Genomic DNA, 20,822 nt, shown 5'->3' with positions numbered 1-20,822 from the left:
TCCATTACTCAGCGTTCATGATGATAGGTGTACTCTTAATCCCCTTCACCTATTCCACCCATCCCCCCACCCACTTCCCCTCTGATAACAGTTCTCTAGGGTTGAGTCTGTTTCTTGGTTTCTCTATCTCTTTCTTTCTCTTTCTCTCTCTCCCTTTGTTCATTTGTTTCTTAAATTCCACATGAGTGAAATCATACAGTATTTGTCTTTCTCTGACTAATTTCACGTAGTATTATACTCCCTTGCTCCATCCACGTTGCTGCAAATGGCAAGCTCTTATTCTTTTTATAGCTGAATAATATTCTATTCTATTCTGTTCTATTCTATAATTTGACTATTGTCGATAATTTTGCTATAAACCTAGAGCTGCACGAATCCCTTTGAATTAGTATCTCTTTGTTTACATATGTTCATTAAACCTATCAGAAAATTGGAAGCCAGCTGGGGCATAGAGCCAGCCTCTCTGTGTGCAACATGTCGAAGCAGAAAGGAGTCTGTAGGGGAAGGTGTGGAAGAGAAGAAGCCTCATCATTGAGAGCCATGGTACCTGTTGTGGTCTACCTGGCCTGGAAAGATAGTTTCAGAAAAAGGAGGTTTGCCTGGTGTATGACCTGAAGCAAATCACTCTCGTTTTATAGCCCCCAAAGGGACTCATCAAGAATGAAGGAAGCATTTGCTTCATCTGGAGGCTATAAAGATATAAGTGGAAATAGAAATGAAGATTCTCAGGCCAAATGATAGTGCAGTAATATGGCGGTTGTTTGTGCAGAATGAGATTCTTAAACAGGAGTAAAAGGTGAAAATAGTTATCAACATTACCTTTTAAAAAATCACTCTTCAGGGGCACCTGGGTGGCTCAGTCGGTTAAACGTCTGACTTCAGCTCAGGCCATGATCTCATGGTTCATGGGTTTGAGCCCCATGTCAGGCTCTGTGCTGACAGCTAGCTCGGAGCCTGGAGCTTGCTTCGAATTCTGTGTGTCTCTGTCTCTTGACTCTCCTCTGCTCACGCACGCGCGCTCTCTCTCTCTCAGAACTAAATAAAACATTTAAAAAAAAAAAATCACTCTTCAGAGGCACCACCTCAGGCACCAGACACCAAGTCTATCACCTGATCTTCCTGCCCCTGTTGGAACTGGCAGCCATTTCTTCAAGCATTGGATAAAATTTAAACTTAACTTGTCGAGCCTTCAAACCTTGTGCCCATATTGGATGAAAAATGTGTGTTGTGAACACCAGTATCACCCTCAGCGTGATGGTGTGCTTACAAAGAGCGCCCCGGAAACCCCCTGAGAGAAGGGCAGATCTACAATGCCGTCACACTGTCTTAGGGGATACACACTCTTGCACATGCAAATGTACACGCTCAGGGGCCAGCGTGAGTGCCAGAATCACTCAGGTTATGCTCCTTCTCTCTTTACCTGTCTCTCAATGCAGCTAATTGCATTTTTGTTAAATGAAAAGTTAAGAGCCCATTTGATGGGAATCTTCTCTATGAATAAACACACAATACACAAGCCCAGGCAGAAGGAGAAGACAGGCCTGACTCATATACCTGACTTCAAAATCCCTTATATATAAATTCAGGAGCTTGGAGTGTTTTTGTTACTCTGGCGAGTGAAGAGAGACAATTTATACCGTATGTGTCTTGTCAATTGTCACCTACTGCGATATAATCCACTACAGCAAAGTGCACTTAACACCAACGCTGTATTGATCCTTATTTACCCATTGGTGATCCTAACTTCATGGTGACATTGGATCATTTTTACCATGATGATCCTGTGTGTGTAGGAGGCAAAGCCGAGTCCGTAGAGATCCCAGACCTACTCTGTTGGTCGTATTGCTACTGAATTCCTGAAAGCTGATAGGCTCATTTCCTTAGACCAAAACAGAAACAAACAGAAACTCCTCTCCAGGGTGAGAGGATTTTGATGTTATTTGCCTACTTGTTTTGTTCCCTCTCAATGAGATTATTGATGATCTTGACTATTTAAACTGGATAAATGAGTTCAGCCTGTTACCCCTGGTGACTTTTAATACTTGTAAGTGACATTTCTGCGTAGCTGAAGATTGAGGGCACAGTGTGGTTCTTGTCAAAGAAGTATTGACAGTTGAGAACTTTCCTTCCAATATAAAGCTGGAAGTGTGTTAGTTATTATCATGTCAAGCAATATGAATTAATACAAGTCTACCTATCATTTCCCAGAAACTGCCATGAGCCATCCCTATTACTGCAGCATCCATGAGCACTTAGTGAAAATGGTCTGTCAGTATTACCACAGAGCTAATAGGGTTGGCCTGGGCTGGCCTGCAACCCCATCATTGGAGAGGCTACGTCATGCGAGCCATTTCCCCAGGTTCCCAGCCAAGATTACTTTGAGGGGAAGTGGGACCTGATTGTATACCTGCTGTTGGAATCCCAAACCTTCTGAGAAACACACAGACTCAGAGCCAAGTAAAACCAATGCTTTAAGAATGGCAGATACACCGGCCCTAAAACGCTCAACCCTCTCCATGGTTTTCAGGATTTGAGGTGAAGCTAGGAAGGGTAGAGCATTGTAGGGATTCTCTTAGAACTCCCTGCGTGGTATATATTGGATTTCCTGAAGCAAATACAGAAGCAGTGTGTTACTTGTTTTAAGATAAAATCAACTCAAGGCCATTAAGTTGTGATTGTGTCTGATAAATCTCTGTCACATGTGATGTGGGGCCTGTCTGTGCTTAACCCCACCATTACTTAGAGTTAGAATTACTGTGTGCACTTAATGCTATTTGTTTTTGTTAAATATAATGTTGCCAGAAGTAATAGATGCCCTGGGACATAAACCTAAAACAACATACATTTCTCAGTCAAGTAATCCTGAATTTAATCTAAAAATAGCCTAAACAGTAGTTTATGTAAACCCCAAATATCAAGACTCCCAGCCCAATGCTAGTTCATCAAACTGTAAATTTATGAGGCACTTAGTTAGCATTCGAACATTTTAAACCAGATCAAGCGTGATCTGTGTTAGAAACAGACTCCAGAAATCCAAGAATCCCACTCTTGGCTGATCTTGCTGACTGGAACATTCCTTGGGGAAGTCCTCCTCTGGGGCCGGCATAGTGAAATACTAACATAGCACACTGTGTAGGCATATGGTTATTGGCGGCGTAGTTAGCTTTTCTGAGCACTGTTTTAAACATAGTTTTGTCTCCTGAGAGACCAGGCCCTCTGGCCAGCAGAGCCTGGCTGTGTGAGCAAAGGAACCTCTTTCATTTTACAACCAACTTGACCACGAGAGAAAACTTAGAAGTGGTCACAGACGAAATGTTCCTCCATATGTGGTGAGGCCATTCTGCCAGGACTTGGATCTCCTCCAGTTGTGGCTTCCCAAACAACATCCTTGTTGTTTGAAAAAACCCATCTGGTGGCTGCTCAGGGGATCCCAGCCCAGGATGATGGGAGCTGGCTTATAAAAATGCAAAGCTAGAAGAAAAACTGACTTACAGGTTGGTTCTCCGTAGGATTGGATTCCCCAAGGGTGACAAACAAAGCAGTTTCACCTGGTCTGTGTGCCTTGCTTACACCTTGTTGAAGATGGAACGGAGCCACTGTTTTCTTGAGACATTTTATTTCTGGAACCTGTACACATGTAGCAGAGTTCACTGAAATCCATCAGAATTGTCAGAAGATCTATTTATTTTGAAAGCTCTATCCCTAGTTTTATTTAAAGATATCACATAAAACCCTAAGTTAAATTTAAGATGACTCTTAGCATCCTTTGTTAAAAGCTCTTGAAAAACCAGTAGTTCCTTCAAAAGTTAACACAAAACAAAGAGATGGTAGGCAGATAGACAGACAGATAGCTGTAGACACCTGTTGGTATAGGTAGATAACAAGCAAGGAAAAAAAAAACCTAAAAAGCTGAGTAATGGCACTGAAAAACAGGACTCACTTTATTCAGTGAAGTAACCAATAGAAATATATCCACATTACTCCTATTGGTCAGATTTATCGGACAGTCTCTTGGTCTTCATTTAACTTGAATTGGATGGATACCTGGCTTCTTGGAAGGAAGGCAAGACTGAGTCTAACCAGAGAAGGCTGCCACGGCACTCGACTTAGCAGCCCTGTAGTGGATGTGGATTCTCTGAGTTTTGCGGTGCTTTCCCCAGTGTTAAATAACTAGTTCATTCAATAAATATTCACAGAGTCCCCACTCCGTGCCAGTCCCTGGTAGAGAAACTGGGATAGAAGGCTGCCTTGGGGAGTTGAAAGAGCCTTTTGAGAAATGCAGAGAGAGAGAGTCATGTTCAGGATAAGGTCTAGTAGAGTGGTCTGGACCACAGGAAAACAAGACCACCAACATGTGGGTCCATGGCACCTCAGATAAGCTTTCTTCTGACAGGATAGTAGTTGGTCAATTGACCAACTGACCAAAAAAAAAAAAAAAAAAAAAAAAAAAAAAGGTCCAAGTGGAGAAACAAAAAAATTATACTTAGGTGCCTTAAACATTCAGTTTAAGCTTAAGCCATGAAAATGTTTTCACCAATATTGCAGTGGGAGTGAAAGCTTTTTCTTTGAGGGTACTTGTTTGCCGATAGCCCTTGCACATCACCCTCTTCACACAAACCACAAGTATAATCAAATGAGTTAGAATTCCAGTTTCTTTTTCTTTTTTAGATTGAGTGGAACATAAAAAAATCCTTGTGAAGCAGTCTGGACCAGATTTTTATGATATTTTTTCCCCTCATCTCTTACACTTGTCTTGCCCACATCCAATTTGACAGTGGTCTATTTTTAGTGAGCTAAGTTAGTTTTCATGAAAACAGCTACGTTTGTTCTTGTTCATTCACGTATTAATTGAAATAACAAGGCTTAAGAATAAATACAGTTAAGTCTTGATAAGCACACCCTTAACTCACAGGAGCAGACATATGTGGGTGATCAGAGACTGCCCTGCCAGTCCGGAGATTGAAGAGCACGCGTTACAGGTGTGCTGTATTGTCCAAGGACTAAGATGGCTTTGACTAATCCAGCTCCACATGGTGGTGGTGGAATGAAGGGAGGGTCTCCATGGACGAGAGTATGGAGTGGCTTGGAGGGTGTGCAGAGTAAGAACACAGGCGGACCCCTGTCCAGAGACCCCAGGATTAAGCAGCAAGCAGGGGGAATTGATAGAAGACAGTCAGAAACATATGAGGGAAAGTGGAAAACGTGGCTCTGGAAAAGCCTTTAGAACCTCTTTTTATAATTCTCTCTGTTTGTGTCATCTCCTTGCCCAGGCAGGCAGTGATCTGAAGTCAGGGATGGCATTTTGTGCACCATTATATGTTCTCTTTGTAGTCCATCAGCTGGCACTTGGGAAACCCCTGGTAAATATTTTTGAATGGAAGGAAGTACATGTTTTCTCCATTGTGCTTGCTGGCAAAGGATGAGCATCCTTCTGCACAGTGAATGTCTGTCCTGGATGTCACAGGTCAGCAAAGTGTGGGCCATCTGATCTCATATGTTCTGTACCTCAAGTTACTCCAATGACAGCATGTGAGCAAACTAAGATCAATGTTCGGCTTCTAATGCATGGTCAGCTACACACATCTAGGCAGGCATCCTAGTGTCTATTAGGTACAACGTGACAACGGAAAGCAACAGGTACGATGTTGGTGGACCCAGGTATGATGATGTGAAAGACAGAAAAGCCTTGTTTTCCACTGATTTGAAGATTTACACCCATGATATTATTATATAAGTCAAAGCCCTAGGTGGTTCCCACTAGACCTTCACATAAAGACTTCTCCTTAGGGCAACAATACACCTAGGTCATTAACATTGGGCTGTTTTAGTGTCAAAAATAAGTGTCACCATCAGAAGTTTACAGTGTAAGGACTATAATATCACAGCATAGTAATGTAATTTTTTCATTTATTCATTTATTTAGCAAATGCTACTGGTGTCTGCTCTATCCGTCTTCATTAAGTAAGAAAGTCACTGCCGTATGTCTCTGTACACTCATGGTTGTTGGTCTGCGTTGTTGAGAACAGCAGAGTACTGGGTCTCAGCCTGTGTCATGCTTTGTATTTCAAACCTGATCTGAGGTAGCACGATGTGCTAGAAGCTGGCACTGCCAATGAAAGCCTGTAGCATAAGTGTCCCTCTCTCCTTTTCCTTTCCCTCGGGCAGCTTGGGGATGAACCATGATGATGACCACTCGTCCTGCGCCGGCAGATCCCACATCATGTCAGGAGAGTGGGTGAAAGGCCGGAACCCCAGTGACCTCTCTTGGTCATCCTGCAGCCGAGATGACCTGGAAAACTTCCTCAAGTAAGTCCTTGAATCATGCTCTACAAACGCTACAATAGAAAGTATTTCTGGGGTCCCTGGGGCACTCAGTCGGATAAGCCTCTGACTCTTGATTTCAGCTCAGGTCACGATCTCACGGCTATGAGATGGAGCCCCGCCTTGGGCTCCGCCCCCCCCTCAAAAAAAAAGAGAATAAAAATATTTTCTAAAAATTTTAAAAAGTACTTCCAGAACACACAATAATTGGAGTCTTAGCAAGTGTGGGAAGGAGAAGTGAATCACCTAGAACTCTGATCTGGGCTAACGAAGCGGTCAGTGCACAGTCTCCTGTATCTGGCCAAAACTTCCACCCAAGCGTGCATCTGGTAGGATGCTGGGCACCCTGCTGCTACCCGTACATGCGTTGTGGATGGACTGAATATCAACACAATGACCAGGATTTGAAAGGAACCCCATTTCATTTCTCTGCAGTATTTTGACTCTGAGTGGACACCACCATAGCAGAGTCCCACAGCTGCTACAGAAAAAGGTGCTTCCTTAATGCTCAGCCTGCTCCCTTTGACAGCAGGGAACTCGCTGGGCAGAGCTCACCCTCCTCCCCCCTCACATGTAGGGATGGGCCGTGTTACCTACTTTCCAGAACATACCTGCACCCTTCCACTTGCAGGTTTCTACAGAAAAGCTGGCCGTCTGATTTCAGACCTTTGTCACACAAAGTCTTTGCTTATGTCCTTATGAGGATCCCTTCATGTCAAGACCTCAGGGATAAACTTACAGATTTATGGGTAGACCCTGATCACTTCATTACTTAGTTGTATTCATCTGTCTACCGCTTGGTGATGGAAGGGACCAGGGACTCAATGAGTCTTACCTGCCTATAGAGTTTTGCAGTTCAATAACACATTGAGCACCCAGTGAATTCGGGATGGAGCAGCCAGACATCACTCTGCCTTGTGTCCTCATCCTGGCTCTTCTTTCATGATATTTCCTGTGGGTGGGGAAATTGTATGCTACACAAGGCTTAAAAACGGACTCATTGGTTTTAATAGCGTCTGTTTCTTCCTCAGTACTTGTTATCACAGAATCTTCATGAAATGTTGTCAGCCACTTGACACTGTTTCATTTTCCCCAGAAGGGTGAAACAAGGGAGGATATTTTTGTTTGCTCATATACACGTTGCTGGTCCCACTGCCTTTGTTATAGTGTTGTGTGTGTCTGAGCCTGGGGGAGGTGGCCAATGTCAGCCTGTGTTTACTTGGCGTGCAACTCTCTTCTTTAAGAATCTTGGGGCGAGGCTAGATTTCCTTTCTACCACCATCTGCCATGCTTTTGGGAATTGAAAAATAAAAGCATTCAAGGATTTAACCTCCTAAGGGAACCACAGGCTCCCAGCCCCCAATTCAGTCTTTCAGAGTTGTTCTCAACATCTCTAAACATTTCTATCCTGGTTGAAATCCCAACGTCCTTTACAGATGGTGCCACCAGCCAGTTCTTACCGAGGGCAGAAGGTGTGCTCGTGTGGGACACCTAGACCCATCAGCTGCCACAGCCTTGACACAAGCCCTCTGAGAGAGTCTGCAGTTTGAAATAAGCACTTTGTTTTCACTCAAAATAAAGCAAAAATGACCCTAACTTCTGTTTTTTCTTTATTCATGACAATTTTGCTTTAAAATGTATTCTTTTCTTTAACATTTATTTATTCATTTGGAGAGAGAGATAGCAAGCAGGGGAGGGGCAGATAGAGGGAGAGAGGGAGAATCCCAAGCAGGCATCACAGTTTTCAGCATAGAGCCGTATGTGGGGCTCAAACCCATGAACCATGAGATCATGACCTGAGCCAAAACCAAGAGGCCAAAATGATGAATCAAACACTTAACTGATTGAGCCACCCAGGCACCCCTCAAAGACGTAGTCTAAGAAAATACCGTTGGAATCTATTTCAGAAATAGATTTTCATCCAAGAAAGCTCAAACTTGAGAAAAGTACATTAGCCTCATGGGTGTTTTTTCCAGGTCCTTTCCTAGTTGCTCAGCCCTCATTGTCTTCATAGTAAAGATCTGCATTTGGCCAGGTAGAAAAAGAGCTTAAAAAAGCGCAGTCCACGTGTCCAGTGCCTGGTCATCTTCCCATACATAATTTGGAGATGCATCCTCCTCCCCTTCTCTTGAGTGACAAATCAAAACGAAGACCCCGGAAGTAGTCTTGCAAGTCAACTTGCCACTTGGCTGTTTCAGGTCAAAAGTCAGCACGTGTTTGCTGGTTACAGACCCCAGGAGCCAGCATGCGGTGCGTCTCCCTCACAAGCTGCCAGGCATGCACTACAGCGCCGACGAGCAGTGCCAGATCCTGTTCGGCACTAATGCCACCTTCTGCAGAAACATGGAGGTAAGAAGCCATGGGAGGCTGGCTCAGGATGGAGCGTCTGGCTTCTGGCAGAGGGCACGGGTATCCATACTCCACACACACGCGTATCTGCATGCACACATTCACTTACCCTGGCATGTGTATACAGACACGCTTGCGAGCATTTGCATAGTTGCACCTGTAGAGAGCCATGTGTGCACACACATGCATGCAGTTACACGCATGCATATACCCACTTCCACAAATAGGCAGCTTTTATTTTTTAAATTTTTTTTAAGTTGATTGATACTGAAAGAGTGAGCAGGAGAGTGCCAAAGAGAGAATCCCAAGTGGGCTCTGCACTGTCAGTGCAGAGCTGGACGCAGGGCTTAAACTCATGAATGGTGAGATTACAACCTGAGCCAAAACCGAGAGTCGGACACTTAACTGACTGAGACACCCAGGCGCCCCACACACAGGCAGTTTGGTAGAGGCATGCTTCAGAGTCACCACCAACACCAATGACCTAACGTTTGGTTTGTTTTAATCCAAAAGCATTTCTTTTTTCCTTTCTTAATAGCCTAATGTCCTAACATGAAAATTTTAGGACATTAGGGAAAAGAAAATTCACCCGCACTTCTTGGAAGTGATGTAATGTCACCTGATATCAAGCCCTGGGTAGTTATGGAAGACAGCTAAAAACTATTAAGCATTGGAGAGTGTCAGGTCGAGAACATTTAATAAACAATAAATTGGTTATTTGATAGTAATGTTAATAACCCTGTTAAAAGGTTACTTTTTACTTAGCAATACCTGCATGTTTTGTCCTAAAGCTTCTTTAAAAAAACTTTTTTTTTTAATGTTTATTCATTTTTTTTGAGAGATAGAGCATGAGCTGTGGAGGGGCAGAGAGAGAGGGGGACACAGAATCTGAAGTAGGCTCCAGGCTCTGAGCTGTCAGCACAGAGCCCAACGCAGGGCTTGAACTCATGAACTGTGAGATCACGACCTAAGCCAAAGTCAGAAGCTCAACTGACTGAGCCACCCAGGTGCCCCTGTCCTAAAGCTTCTAAACATGTGTGAGCCCAGTTAGCCGTCACCGTGGGCTCCCTGGGTTGCTCTCCCCGGTGTACAGATGGCAACACTGAGCCTCAGAGATGAAGCAGTCATTCGAAATGGCTTGGTTAGCAGGTAGTAGAGCAAGGATTTGACTCAGGTCCATTCACCGCCAGAACACACATTTCCCACCATGCCGCTGACAGCAAGCTGCGGCCTGGCCACTTCTGTGCACCGGGGTAGATGCGCCAGGCCCTGGGGCAGCACGGTCTCCAGGCCGCAGCCCAGGTGGAGGCCAGAGCGGCCTGCACTCTAGCCGGCAGCTGCCAGTTGGCTCAGGCAGGGGAGCAGGGCCTGTGCCACTCTGGAGCAGAAGGACAGAAGAACAGAAGGAGCACCAGCTGGGGATGTGTGGGCCTCCGGAGCCACCCAGTGGCAGCTAGCCTGAGGGAGGGTTGTCTAGGAGCTGAAGCTCAAGACAGCATCTAGTCCCCGGGAGGGAGCCTGGAGGGCTGGCCACGCTCCCTGAGCGAGACCCCAGCCTAGGGCTGGACCATGTCCAAGGCAGAAGCACCAGGGGCTGTGCCTCCAGAATGGGACCCTGGGGTCACAGCCAGCAGAACAAGTCAGCCTGGGCTCCAGGAGGTGGGAGGCTGTGTAGATACTGCCTCCTCTCTGAGAGCGGCAGCCATGTTTGCCTTTTAGGAGCAGACAGTTGCTTACCAGTTGGGCCAGGAAGGGTAAGAGGAGGGAGGTACCTATACTGGGGGCTCATGATTTTCCAGGCAGAGAGAGTGTATGGAGAGAGTGTGTAGGAAGGGTCAGCTTTCCATGCACTGTCACATGCAACCCTGACTGCAACCCTTGGGGCAGAGGCTTTGAACTTCATTTAACAGATGAGAAGACAGAGGCTAGGAGAGGTTAGGTAATGGGCTGAGATCACCAAGCCAGGAAGGAATGGGCTGCAGAGTGAGCCCAGGTATGTCTATTACTGAAGGAGAAAAGGAAGGCTGCATACGGTCATTCAAAGACATACCCCAAGGGCGAGGAAGGTGACTTGGTATTTTATTTTCCTCTTCTAGCATCGTTTTGTTAGAAGACCGTGAAATGTCAACAAGTAATGATCAGCTCAGCTATGTCACTTTTTATTCTCCCTAGAAGCTCAAGATACAGTTACATAAAATGAAATCTTCTTGTTTTGTAAGTTATAGGGAAGCTGAACATTTATTCCTACAGCTCACCAGGAACCACAGAGTATGTTCTCCTCCTTGCCTTTTCCCTGAGAGTTTCGCCAGTACTAAAATAAAATGGGCATTTTCCTCCCCGGTACCTAGCAGGAGTGATTCCTTGGGGGAGAGAGAGAGCACCTGTTAGCACGGCTGACTTAGACGGCCAGCAGCCTCTGGGAAGCTGGCAGAAATTGTCCTGCTTGCGAGGCTAGGGCACTTCCTTCACCGTGAATCTCACGGATGGCGATAACTTCACCCAAGGGAAAATGTCATACTAATGCACAAGAGACAATGTCGGAGAAGAAAGACAGAAGGCCAGCTGGGAACCAAGAACTTGGGGAGTGCTGGCCCTAAGCCTGGGACACATCATGTGACTCCAACCCAAACCAAGGCAGCACCCTGCTGCGGAGTTCTGAGGCTTGTTTTATCATCAGTTTAGTCGTGTTGAACCTTTATGGGTCCGTATTTCAGCTGGTGTTCAGTGTAACAGGAAAGCATGCATATGTCATATTATTCCTTTCTTGTTCCCCTGTAACACCGACTCTTTGGTGTTGGTATGAGCCCCTTTCCCCTTTTCTTCCTGGTCCTCATTTCCTTCTGCACTCCCCTTCACATACTCGGTTCCAGTTTAATTGCCTTTCCACTCTCCCTCGAACCTACAAGGCATGCTCCTGACAAGGACACTCTGGTTCATGCTGGCCGTTTCCTCTGCCTGGACGCTCTTCTCCCACTTGTCCCCGTGGCTAAGTCCCTCATGTTTTTTCTTTCTTATTTTTTGGGTGTTTGTTTTTTTCAGAGGTAACCTTCTCAAGGAGGCCTACCCTGACCATGCTATTTAAAATTTAAACTTGGTAACCCTCCCCCACCTATCCTACAACACTCAGATCTCCTGATTCCCTAAGGGAAAGCCCTGTGTTCATAAACTTAACATCTTTTAAGCCTATTTATTTTTGAGAGAGAGAGAGAGATCAGGGGATATGCAGATGGTGGGGGTGGGAAGAGGAACAGAAGCAGGCTCTGCACTGACAGCAGAGAGTCTGACACAAGGCTCGAACTCACAAACCATGAGATCATGACCTGAGCTGAAGCCGGACACTTAACTGACTGAGCCACCCAGGCGCCCCCATAAACATAACATTTTTTAACATGCTATGTAATTCATTTGTTTGTCATGACTATTGATAATCTCTCTCGTCTGGATTATAAAACCCTTCAAGGGCAGGTATTTCACTTTGCTGCCCAGTGTTTCCCAAATACCTTGGTCAGTGCCTGGCACATAGTAGGTGCACAGTAAGTATGTTTTGATCTCGGATACATCCATAACCCTAACAGAAAATTTAAGTTCTTATGTGACTTCACCCCACCACTGATAACCCTGTGGGCAAGCTGAGTTGAGGAAGAAACTCTTAAAGACCTCCCTGTATAATTATAATATATTGATTCTCTAAGCCTGAGTTCACCATCAGGTTCACTGGCATACACATAAGACTCTGTCAGATATCTCACAGAGGTCAATACAAATGTGTTCTTTGGCTCCCCCACCCACCCCAGGGCAGGAAACTGTTCAAAGCAGCACAGTAGATCTGATAGTGATTGACTACACGCTGGTTCCTAGTGACCATCTCTGTGTGTCTCTTTCCTTGTGCATTAATGCCCTCATTGGTAAAATCCAAGGCTCTTGGTGAGTTAATACACATAAGGTGCTGAGAACTAAGCCTGTCACAATGTCAACACCCAAAGATTTGAGCTGCTGTGTGCATTATTATTCCCTTTCTGGATGACACTGATTCCCACATTGGAGCACAGAACTAATCTGTTGGTGTACATCTCTAGGATCAGCATTTCTCTGTACTGAACTTCTCAGGGCCATGAAAAATTAAGTATCGTGTAAAACCTGTACTCCTCTGGCAGCCAGAGACTTCCAGAACCAATCAGAAAGTGCCAAATTGGTCTTTATAACCATTATTATTCTTTAATGCCCTTGAGGATTGAAATGGATCTAACATCATGGTCACAATGTTGCCTTTAAATTTCTTATCTTGACATCTGCCTTCAGCCAAGACAAAGTAACAGGGACCAGATTTATCCTCTCACCTGAAGCAACTAAGAAATCAGATGAACTGTATGTAACAGTGATTTTTCATGACATTGGACATCAAGCAAGGAAAAACTGGTCATCCTTGAGAGCTGTGAAGCACATAGCTGAACCCCCTAATTGTCCTGGCTTACTGCCTGGATGGTCTCTAGGCTGGGACACAGAGAGGAACAACTGGGAAGAAGCAAGTCTTCTTGAGTTGAAGAAACGGAGTTTCTCATTCAAACGGGAGTACTGGGGGTTCACAGAGCAGAGTACCATAGAAGAGAGAGCTTTATAAAGAGGGAACCTTAGGAATCTGAACAAAATCTCCGTGAATCTTCAGCTAGGTACACAGCAATGTATGTGTGTGAAAACTACCCAAGGCCAGGAAAAGAACCATCTGGAAATGTTAGAGGAACCACCTCTGGAGCTCACTTAAATGCACAGAAGGGTGTTGCATCAGGAGCATGGCAAAATTAGCCCTATACTAAATGCCAATCTGTACCACCTAATAAAGTTTACAAGAAAAATCTGAAAGAATTAAACAGTTTCCAGGTGACCTAACCAAGTCCTAGAACAAAGCTCAAAAATATTTGTAGAAATACAAAACCATCCAGTACTCAATAAAAATAAAATTCAAAATGTCTAGCATCAAATAAAAAATTACTAGGCTTTCAAAGAAGAAGAAAAATACATCCATAATGAGGTGAAAAATAAATCAGAACTGACCAAGAAAGAAACAGATGATAGAATTAATAGATAAGGGCATTAAAACAATAATTATCATCATATTCTAGGTTCAAGAAGGTAGCAGAAAGGTTTAACACATTAGGTAGAGATATGGAAGATATAAAACAGATCCCAAGGAAACTTCTAGAAATGAAAACTGCACTGTTGGAGATGAAAGAGACCCTGCATGAGGTTGCTGGGAAATGAGAGATTGCAGAAGAAAAGATGGGTGAACTTGAAGACAAAGTGATTGAAACTATCCAAAATGAAGCACAAGGAGAAAAAATATGGACAAGAAAAAGAAGACAGCATCAGTGAGCTATGGGTCTTTAGGTGGCCTAATGCATATGTAGTTGACACCCCAAAAGGAGATGAGAGAGAACAAGGACAGAAATAATATTTGAAGAAATAATGGCCGAAACAATTTCCAAACTTGATGAAAGTGATAAGCCCACAGATCCAAGAAGCTCAGTGAACCCCAAGCACAAGAAATAGGAAGAAATCCAGACTCATCATAATCCAACTGCTTAAAAGTAATGATAAAGAGCCAGAGGAAAAATGTTATGAACACATAAACAAAGGTAAAAAAAGGTAGCGTATTTCTCATTCAAAACAATGCAAGCAGAAAGACATGGAGCCACATCTTTAAAGAGCTGAGAGAGGGGGCCCTGGGTGGCTCAGTTGGTTAAGCAACCAATTCTTGGTTTTGGCTCAGGTCATGATCTTGTGGTTTCATGGATTCAAGCTTCGTGTTGGGCTCTGTGCTGGCAGTGTGGAGCCTGCTTGGGATTCTCTCTCTCTCTCTCTCTCTCTCTCTCTCTCTCTCTCTCTGTCTTTCTGCCCCTCCCCCACTCATGCTGTCTCTGTCTCAAAATAAACTTGAAAAAATAAAGTACTGAGAAAAAGATATAAAGGCTGTCACCTTAGAAATTTATACCCAGCAAAAATCTCTTTCAAAAATTAAGGTGAAATGGAGTATTTTTATGATGCAAGAACTGAAAATATCCATTGCTGGCCAACCCATGCTATAAGAAATATTAAAGGAAGTCTTTCAGGCAGAAAGAAAATATAGTAGATGGAACTATAGATCTACACCAAGGAATGAAGAACCGAGGAAGTAGTGACTGAATGGGTGAATATATGATATATTTAAATATGTTCAAATGTCTTTAAAAAGGACCATTGACCATTTAAACAACTGTCTTACAAAAAAAAAAAAAAGAATATAGTTATGGTACATACCCATGTCCTAATCCCTAGAACCTATGAACTTTATCATATATGACAAAAGGGACTTCTCAGGTATGGTTAAGTTAAGCATTATGAGATGGGGACATTTCCTGGATTATCGGGTGACCTGATGTAATAAGAAGGGACCTTACTAAGAGGGAAGCAAGAATCAGAATAGGTAGTAGTAGATCTGATAGCTGAAATGAGAGGTGAGAGGTGGGGGTCATGCAAGGGGAAGCCATAAGCCAGGGAGAGCAAAACAGCCTCTAGGAGCTGGAAAGTTCAGGAAAACAGATTCTCCCCTTGGAGCCACCAGACAGAAGCAGCCCTGTTAAAACTTTGACATAAGGTCAGTGAGACTGATTTTGGACTTCTAACCTCCAAAACCATACAGTGAGAAATTGGTGTTATTTTAAGCCACTGTGTTTATGCAATGTTTTTTAGAGAAGCAGTTGGAAACACTAATAGCTTTGCCATAGGAAACCAATACAGAAATGCAGACTTTATAACATATGTAAATGTAACTTGGGTGATACACAAAGACCAGAGCAGGAGAAAATGGTCAGATACTATTGTAAGGTCTTTATGCTACACATGAGATGGAACAATTGCACATAAAGACAGACTGTGATAAATTAAAGATATATCAACTGTAAATCAACCAATAAATAGCACAACAAAAGTATAGCTAATAAGCCAACAAAGAAAACCAAATGTGAGCATATGTCACTTATCCCTGTGACCCCTTAAGTATATTAGAAAAGATTATGTAAAAGTGAATTATAAGTGCATATTAGTCATTTATATTACATTATGCTAAGGAACTGTTGCAGTTGACACTAGGGCCCAGGACCTCTTCTGTTTGGATGTGGGTCTCTTTGTGGCCTTTTTACTCATCCCATGTCTCCTGCTGTCATCTTCTTCATAATAATCACACCCATGATGTCATGACATGCCAAGGTATCTCTGGTTATTTTGAGGCAATTCTTGACAAAATTCTGCATATCACATGAGACCCCCTTTAATAAGAAAAAAAAAATTACTACTTACTACGTACCATGAAAAAGAAAGAAATACACTCCTAGCCAGGAACTTTAGGGGAATGGATATCATAAAACCATTAAAACTCCAGAAATCTGGGTGCGCTTAGGTGGCTCAGTCAGTTAAGCATCTGACTTCAGCTCAGGCCATGATTCACGGTTTGTGAGCTCAAGCCGCACATTGAGCTCTGTGCTGACAGCTAGAGCCTGGAGCCTGCTTCAGATTCTGTGTCTCCTTCTCTCTCCACCCCTCCTCTGCTCATGCTCTGTCTCTCAAAAATAAATAAGCATTCAAAAAATTAAAAAAAAAACACAAAAACAAAAAACCTCCTGAAATCTAAAGGAATCTCTCCCTTTACAAACCACATTCATGCATGGCAGTTGGGAACATTGATTCCTGCGGCAGAGCAGCAAGGAGTAGGTTGGAAAAGTACCTACACATGAATGAGACAAATAGGGTGTGTGTCTCCTTTATCTTAGAAATTTCTAGAACTTTAAGCCTATCACATAAAAGAAAATAATAATGAAATGTAACAGAGGTTGGACACTGCCAAGGGAATGAAACCACGAAACACACCAGTGCTGAGGAGTTCAACGTTTTCTTTTTCGCTTTCTGGAATATGGACCCATAAAAATAAGAAGAGAAGGAACTGGAGAGATTGTATTTTGAGGAAAATACTAACCCATGACTCCTGGTGGGAAGCGTTTTTCATTTTGCTTCTGCCTTTTATGAGGAACAAAAGCTTATCCCTGGCAGAAGGTAGAGGCCTATGGTCCCAAGAGGGCTGTATTTCTCATGAACACATCGTTATTGTGCAGAGGCCGAAGTTCTGAAGCAGGGTCTGCGGATAGATTTCAGAGGGTTTGTGAACAAGGATAATGAAACTTTACATCTTTTTGTTATCTTCAATCTATAACTGAAATGACTACAGTTAAACCTTGGACAACACAGATGTGAACTCTGTGAATCCACTTATGCATGGATTTTTTTTTTTTATAAATCCAGTACAGCACTAAAAATGTATTTTCTCTTAATGATTTTCTTAACATGTTCTTTTACTTACACTAAATTTACTGTAAGAATACAGTATGTAATACATGTAACACACAAAATATATGGTAATCAACTATTTATGTTAGTGATAAGGCCTCCAACAGTAAGCTATTAGTAATTCAAAAGTTATATGTGGATTTTTGATGGTTGCGGGGGGGGGGGTCTGCATCCGNATTTTTGATGGTTGCGGGGGGGGGGGTCGGCATCCTTACATCTGTGTTGTTCAGTGATCAACTATATTTCCTTGAACCGCACACACTGGCAGCAAGCCACAGCGATGTTAGCTGTATCCATGACTGTCTTGTGATTAGGACTCACAGATATTTTCATACTGTGTGACAGTGGTAGTTGCTATCTCAAATTATCATTTATACTCACCACTACTTTATTTTTTTCTTATTACACCAATTTATTGTTTTATTTCTTTATTAGCTTATTTTTTTAATTTAAATCCAAGTTTGTTAACATATAGTGTAATAATGATTTCAGGAATAGAATTTAGTGTTAGATCACTTACTCATAACACTCAATGCTCATCCCAGCAACTGTCCTCCTTAATACCAATCAGTGATTTAGCCCATCCATCCCCCCCCCCAACACCCAGCCAGCATCTCTCAGTTTGTTCTCTGTATTTGAGTCTCTTAGGGTTTGTCTACCTCTCCGTTTTTATCTTATTTTCGCTTCCCTCCTTCTGTGTTCATCTGTTTTGTTTCTTAAGTTCCACATAGGAGTCAAGTTATATGACATCTATCTTTCTCTGATGGACTTATTTCACTTAGCATAATACACTCTAGTTCTGTCCACGTTGTTGCAAATGGCAGTATTTCATTCTTTTTGATCACCAAGTAATATTCCATTTCATGTATACACCATGTCTTCTTTATCCATTCATCCGTCGATGGACATTGGGGCTCTTCGCATACTTTGGTTATTATCGATAGTGCTGCTATAAACATTGGGTCGATAGCTCTGCTAAAAACATTGGAGTGCATGTGCCTCTTCGAATCAGCAATTTTGTATCCTTTGGATAAATACCTAGTAGTGTGATTGCTGGGTCATAGGGTAGTTCTATTTTTAATTTTTTGAGGCACTTCCATACTGTTGTCCAGAGGGACTGTACCTTTTGCAGTGCAAAAGTTTTCCTCTTTCTCCACATCCTCACCAACATCTCTTGTTTCCTGAGTTGTTAATTTTAGCTGTTCTGACAGGTGTAAGCTGGTATCTCAGTGTGTTTTGTCACCACTACTTTAAAATTATGGAGGCCCCTGGTAGTGCAGTCGGGTAAGCATCCAACTTTGGCTCAGGTCATGATCTCACAGTTCATGGGGTCGAGCCCTGTGTCAGGCTCTGTGCTGATAGCTCAGAGTCTGGAGCCTGCTTTGGATTCTCCCTCTGCCACTTCCCTGCATCCTCCTTCCCTCCTTCCCTTCCTCTCTCTCTCTCTCTCTCTCTCTCTCTCTCTCTCTCTCTCTCTCTCTCTCTCTCAAAACTAAATATTAAAAAAATTAAAATTACAGGGGCACCTGGGTGGCTCAGTCAGCTGAATGTCCAACTTTTGATTTTGGCTTAGATCATGATCCCAGTGTCATGAGATCAAGCCCCATGTTGTGCTATGCACAGGGCATGGAGCCTGTTTAAGATTCTCTCTCTCCCTCCCTTCTCTCTTCCTCTCTCCCACCCACCTCCCTTTCCCTCTCCTTCTCCCTCTCTCCCCACCCATGGCCTTCTGCCCTGCTCACTGGGGTGATTTTCTCTCCCCTCCCCCCCCCCAAATAAAAAGAAAGGAAGAAAAATATTTAAAATTATGGTGGTTATTAGACCCATGGCCAGATCTTCTTAGGTAATATGTTGACCAAGAAATACATGTTACAATATTACAGACTGGTATTTATTTTTGTATTTTGAATTATACTCTAATTGTTTCCTTGGCAATCTTGTGGGTTTTATCATAATGGATTGACAAATATTATTCTGAAAAGGTGTTTACAGGCTCCACAGCTGCCTTGCCGCACAAGGCCAGGAGCCCAGCACTAGGCAATGGCAGGCCACCATTTCTCCCCAGCAGGAAGTGCTGGCTTGCCTGAGCAATTTCTCTTCTTTAGCTGGAATTTCAAACACACAACCTCCTTCTGACTGGGTCTTTGTGTATGTGCTTCAAAACAATACATAGCCATTTTAAGGTCAAACTTAAAAGCCATTTCCTCACTCAAAGGCACAGGGTAGAATAACTTTGGAAAACCAGTTGCTTTGGGAACAGCCTAGCTTCCAATACTAACCAGGTCTCTTCTCTTCTTAAACATTTGCATACCAGAAAACCAAGAAAAATTAAAATACAGTCCATTTTCATGTCTATTGCCCTGGAGATCCCCCACACCATCACCATTACATCTGCAAAATGCTGGTATTGTAAGACTCAAAGCTGTCTACGGAAATGTGAACTACCAAAAAAAATTGGCATCAATAGCTGGCATTTGTTGCAGTAATTATTGGCAAATATAGCTGTCTCCTCTTTTAGCCAATGGTAATGTGATGTTTTTAATTCAATAAAGCATTTCAAGAAAGTCCAAACATAAAACCTATAAACATTGGATGGTAAATATTTATGACAAAGGGGAAATGAACTTTATGCAATTAGCGCAATCCATCTTTTTTATGATTATAAGTTCCTCCTGTCTCTGTCAGCAAAGTCAATATTTAACAAGACTTTAAAGCTATTGAGGCTCGGATATCCTGGTGGGTGCAGCAGAGGGTGAGAAAGGCAAAGGTAGGTATCATCAGCCGAAACAAAGAGTAGGACATTGTGCCCAGAAACAGAAGCAAGAAGTGGGGAGCGAGGGCAATGTTCTGACAGTGATCACAGCCTCATAAAGCCCTCACCTCTTTCCAGCATGAAAGATATTTATCTGTACCCTCTCATCACCCTGGTTCCTGGAGATTCTGAGTTGAAAGATGCTACGTAATGACCACTCAGCCTTTACCCTACAAGCTTCTTGGCGACACATTCTATCATCGTTGCCCTGGAGCCCATGCCTGACTGCCCCACTTGGAAAGGAAGGTAGTTCTGGGAAGTGGTGAACACCAGCCCTACAACTGACTTGAGCAAGGGTGTGCCTACATGTCATGGCATTTGTGCTGGACTAAGATGTGCATGTCTAGCTATATTTTTAGGTACTGAGCACAGAAGCCATAGGCCAATGGTTTTAGGAAGGCAAGAGTGTCTGGAATGGTCATAGACTTTTGATGGTATTATACGTTCTTTTCTACTTATTCTTTGCTCCTTCGCTCTTCCCATTTAGTTCTCTCAGCCTTTCAGTACCGTGTGGAGGTGCTGTTCATAACGCACAGTGGTTAAGAAGGTAGCCTCCCAAATCAGGCACCCAGGGTCATGTCCTGCCTCTGCCTCTTTAGCAAGTTACACATTCCTCCTGCTACCCTGGGAGCCCAGGGTTTGCTCTCCAGCATCCAGTATCTCTCTCTTGGCACACCCCCAGGCCCAGGATGGAAGAGCTCTTTGCAGACTTTCCCAGATCCCACAGAGATTCTCACAGGTATCTTGATGGCTGGAGACCCACTTTCCCAATGGATCTCACACCCAGCTGGGCTTGGGAATTGCTGATCTCAATGAAACCTACCCCTTTAATGCTGCCTACCTGGCCAGAGTGGGCAGCTGCCCGGAACTAGAGCCTCGCCCTGCTGCTCTCAGACAGACAGCGCCGCGCAGTAGGACATTGGGTCGGGTGCCAGGTTGAAAGCTGTCCTGCCTGCCTCAGTCTCAGCCT

General features: G+C 43.4%; 1 protein-coding gene across 1 annotated transcript in view; it reads left to right on the top strand.

Moving 5' to 3' along the window:
- Nucleotides 1-20,822, top strand: part of ADAMTS17 (ADAM metallopeptidase with thrombospondin type 1 motif 17) — a 335,153-nt gene that overhangs the window by 160,427 nt on the left and 153,904 nt on the right. The window contains exons 8-9 of the mRNA XM_077762416.1: nucleotides 6,166-6,306; nucleotides 8,520-8,670. Coding sequence (XP_077618542.1) covers nucleotides 6,166-6,306; nucleotides 8,520-8,670 — 292 coding nt within the window. The remainder of the gene's footprint in view (nucleotides 1-6,165; nucleotides 6,307-8,519; nucleotides 8,671-20,822) is intronic.

Source organism: Crocuta crocuta, unplaced genomic scaffold (assembly GCF_008692635.1).
Source record: "Crocuta crocuta isolate KB4526 unplaced genomic scaffold, BGI_CrCroc_1.0 scaffold93, whole genome shotgun sequence".
NCBI lineage: Eukaryota > Metazoa > Chordata > Mammalia > Carnivora > Hyaenidae > Crocuta > Crocuta crocuta.
Note: the sequence above shows the minus strand (reverse complement) of the source record. Positions and strands in the feature narration are given on the sequence as shown.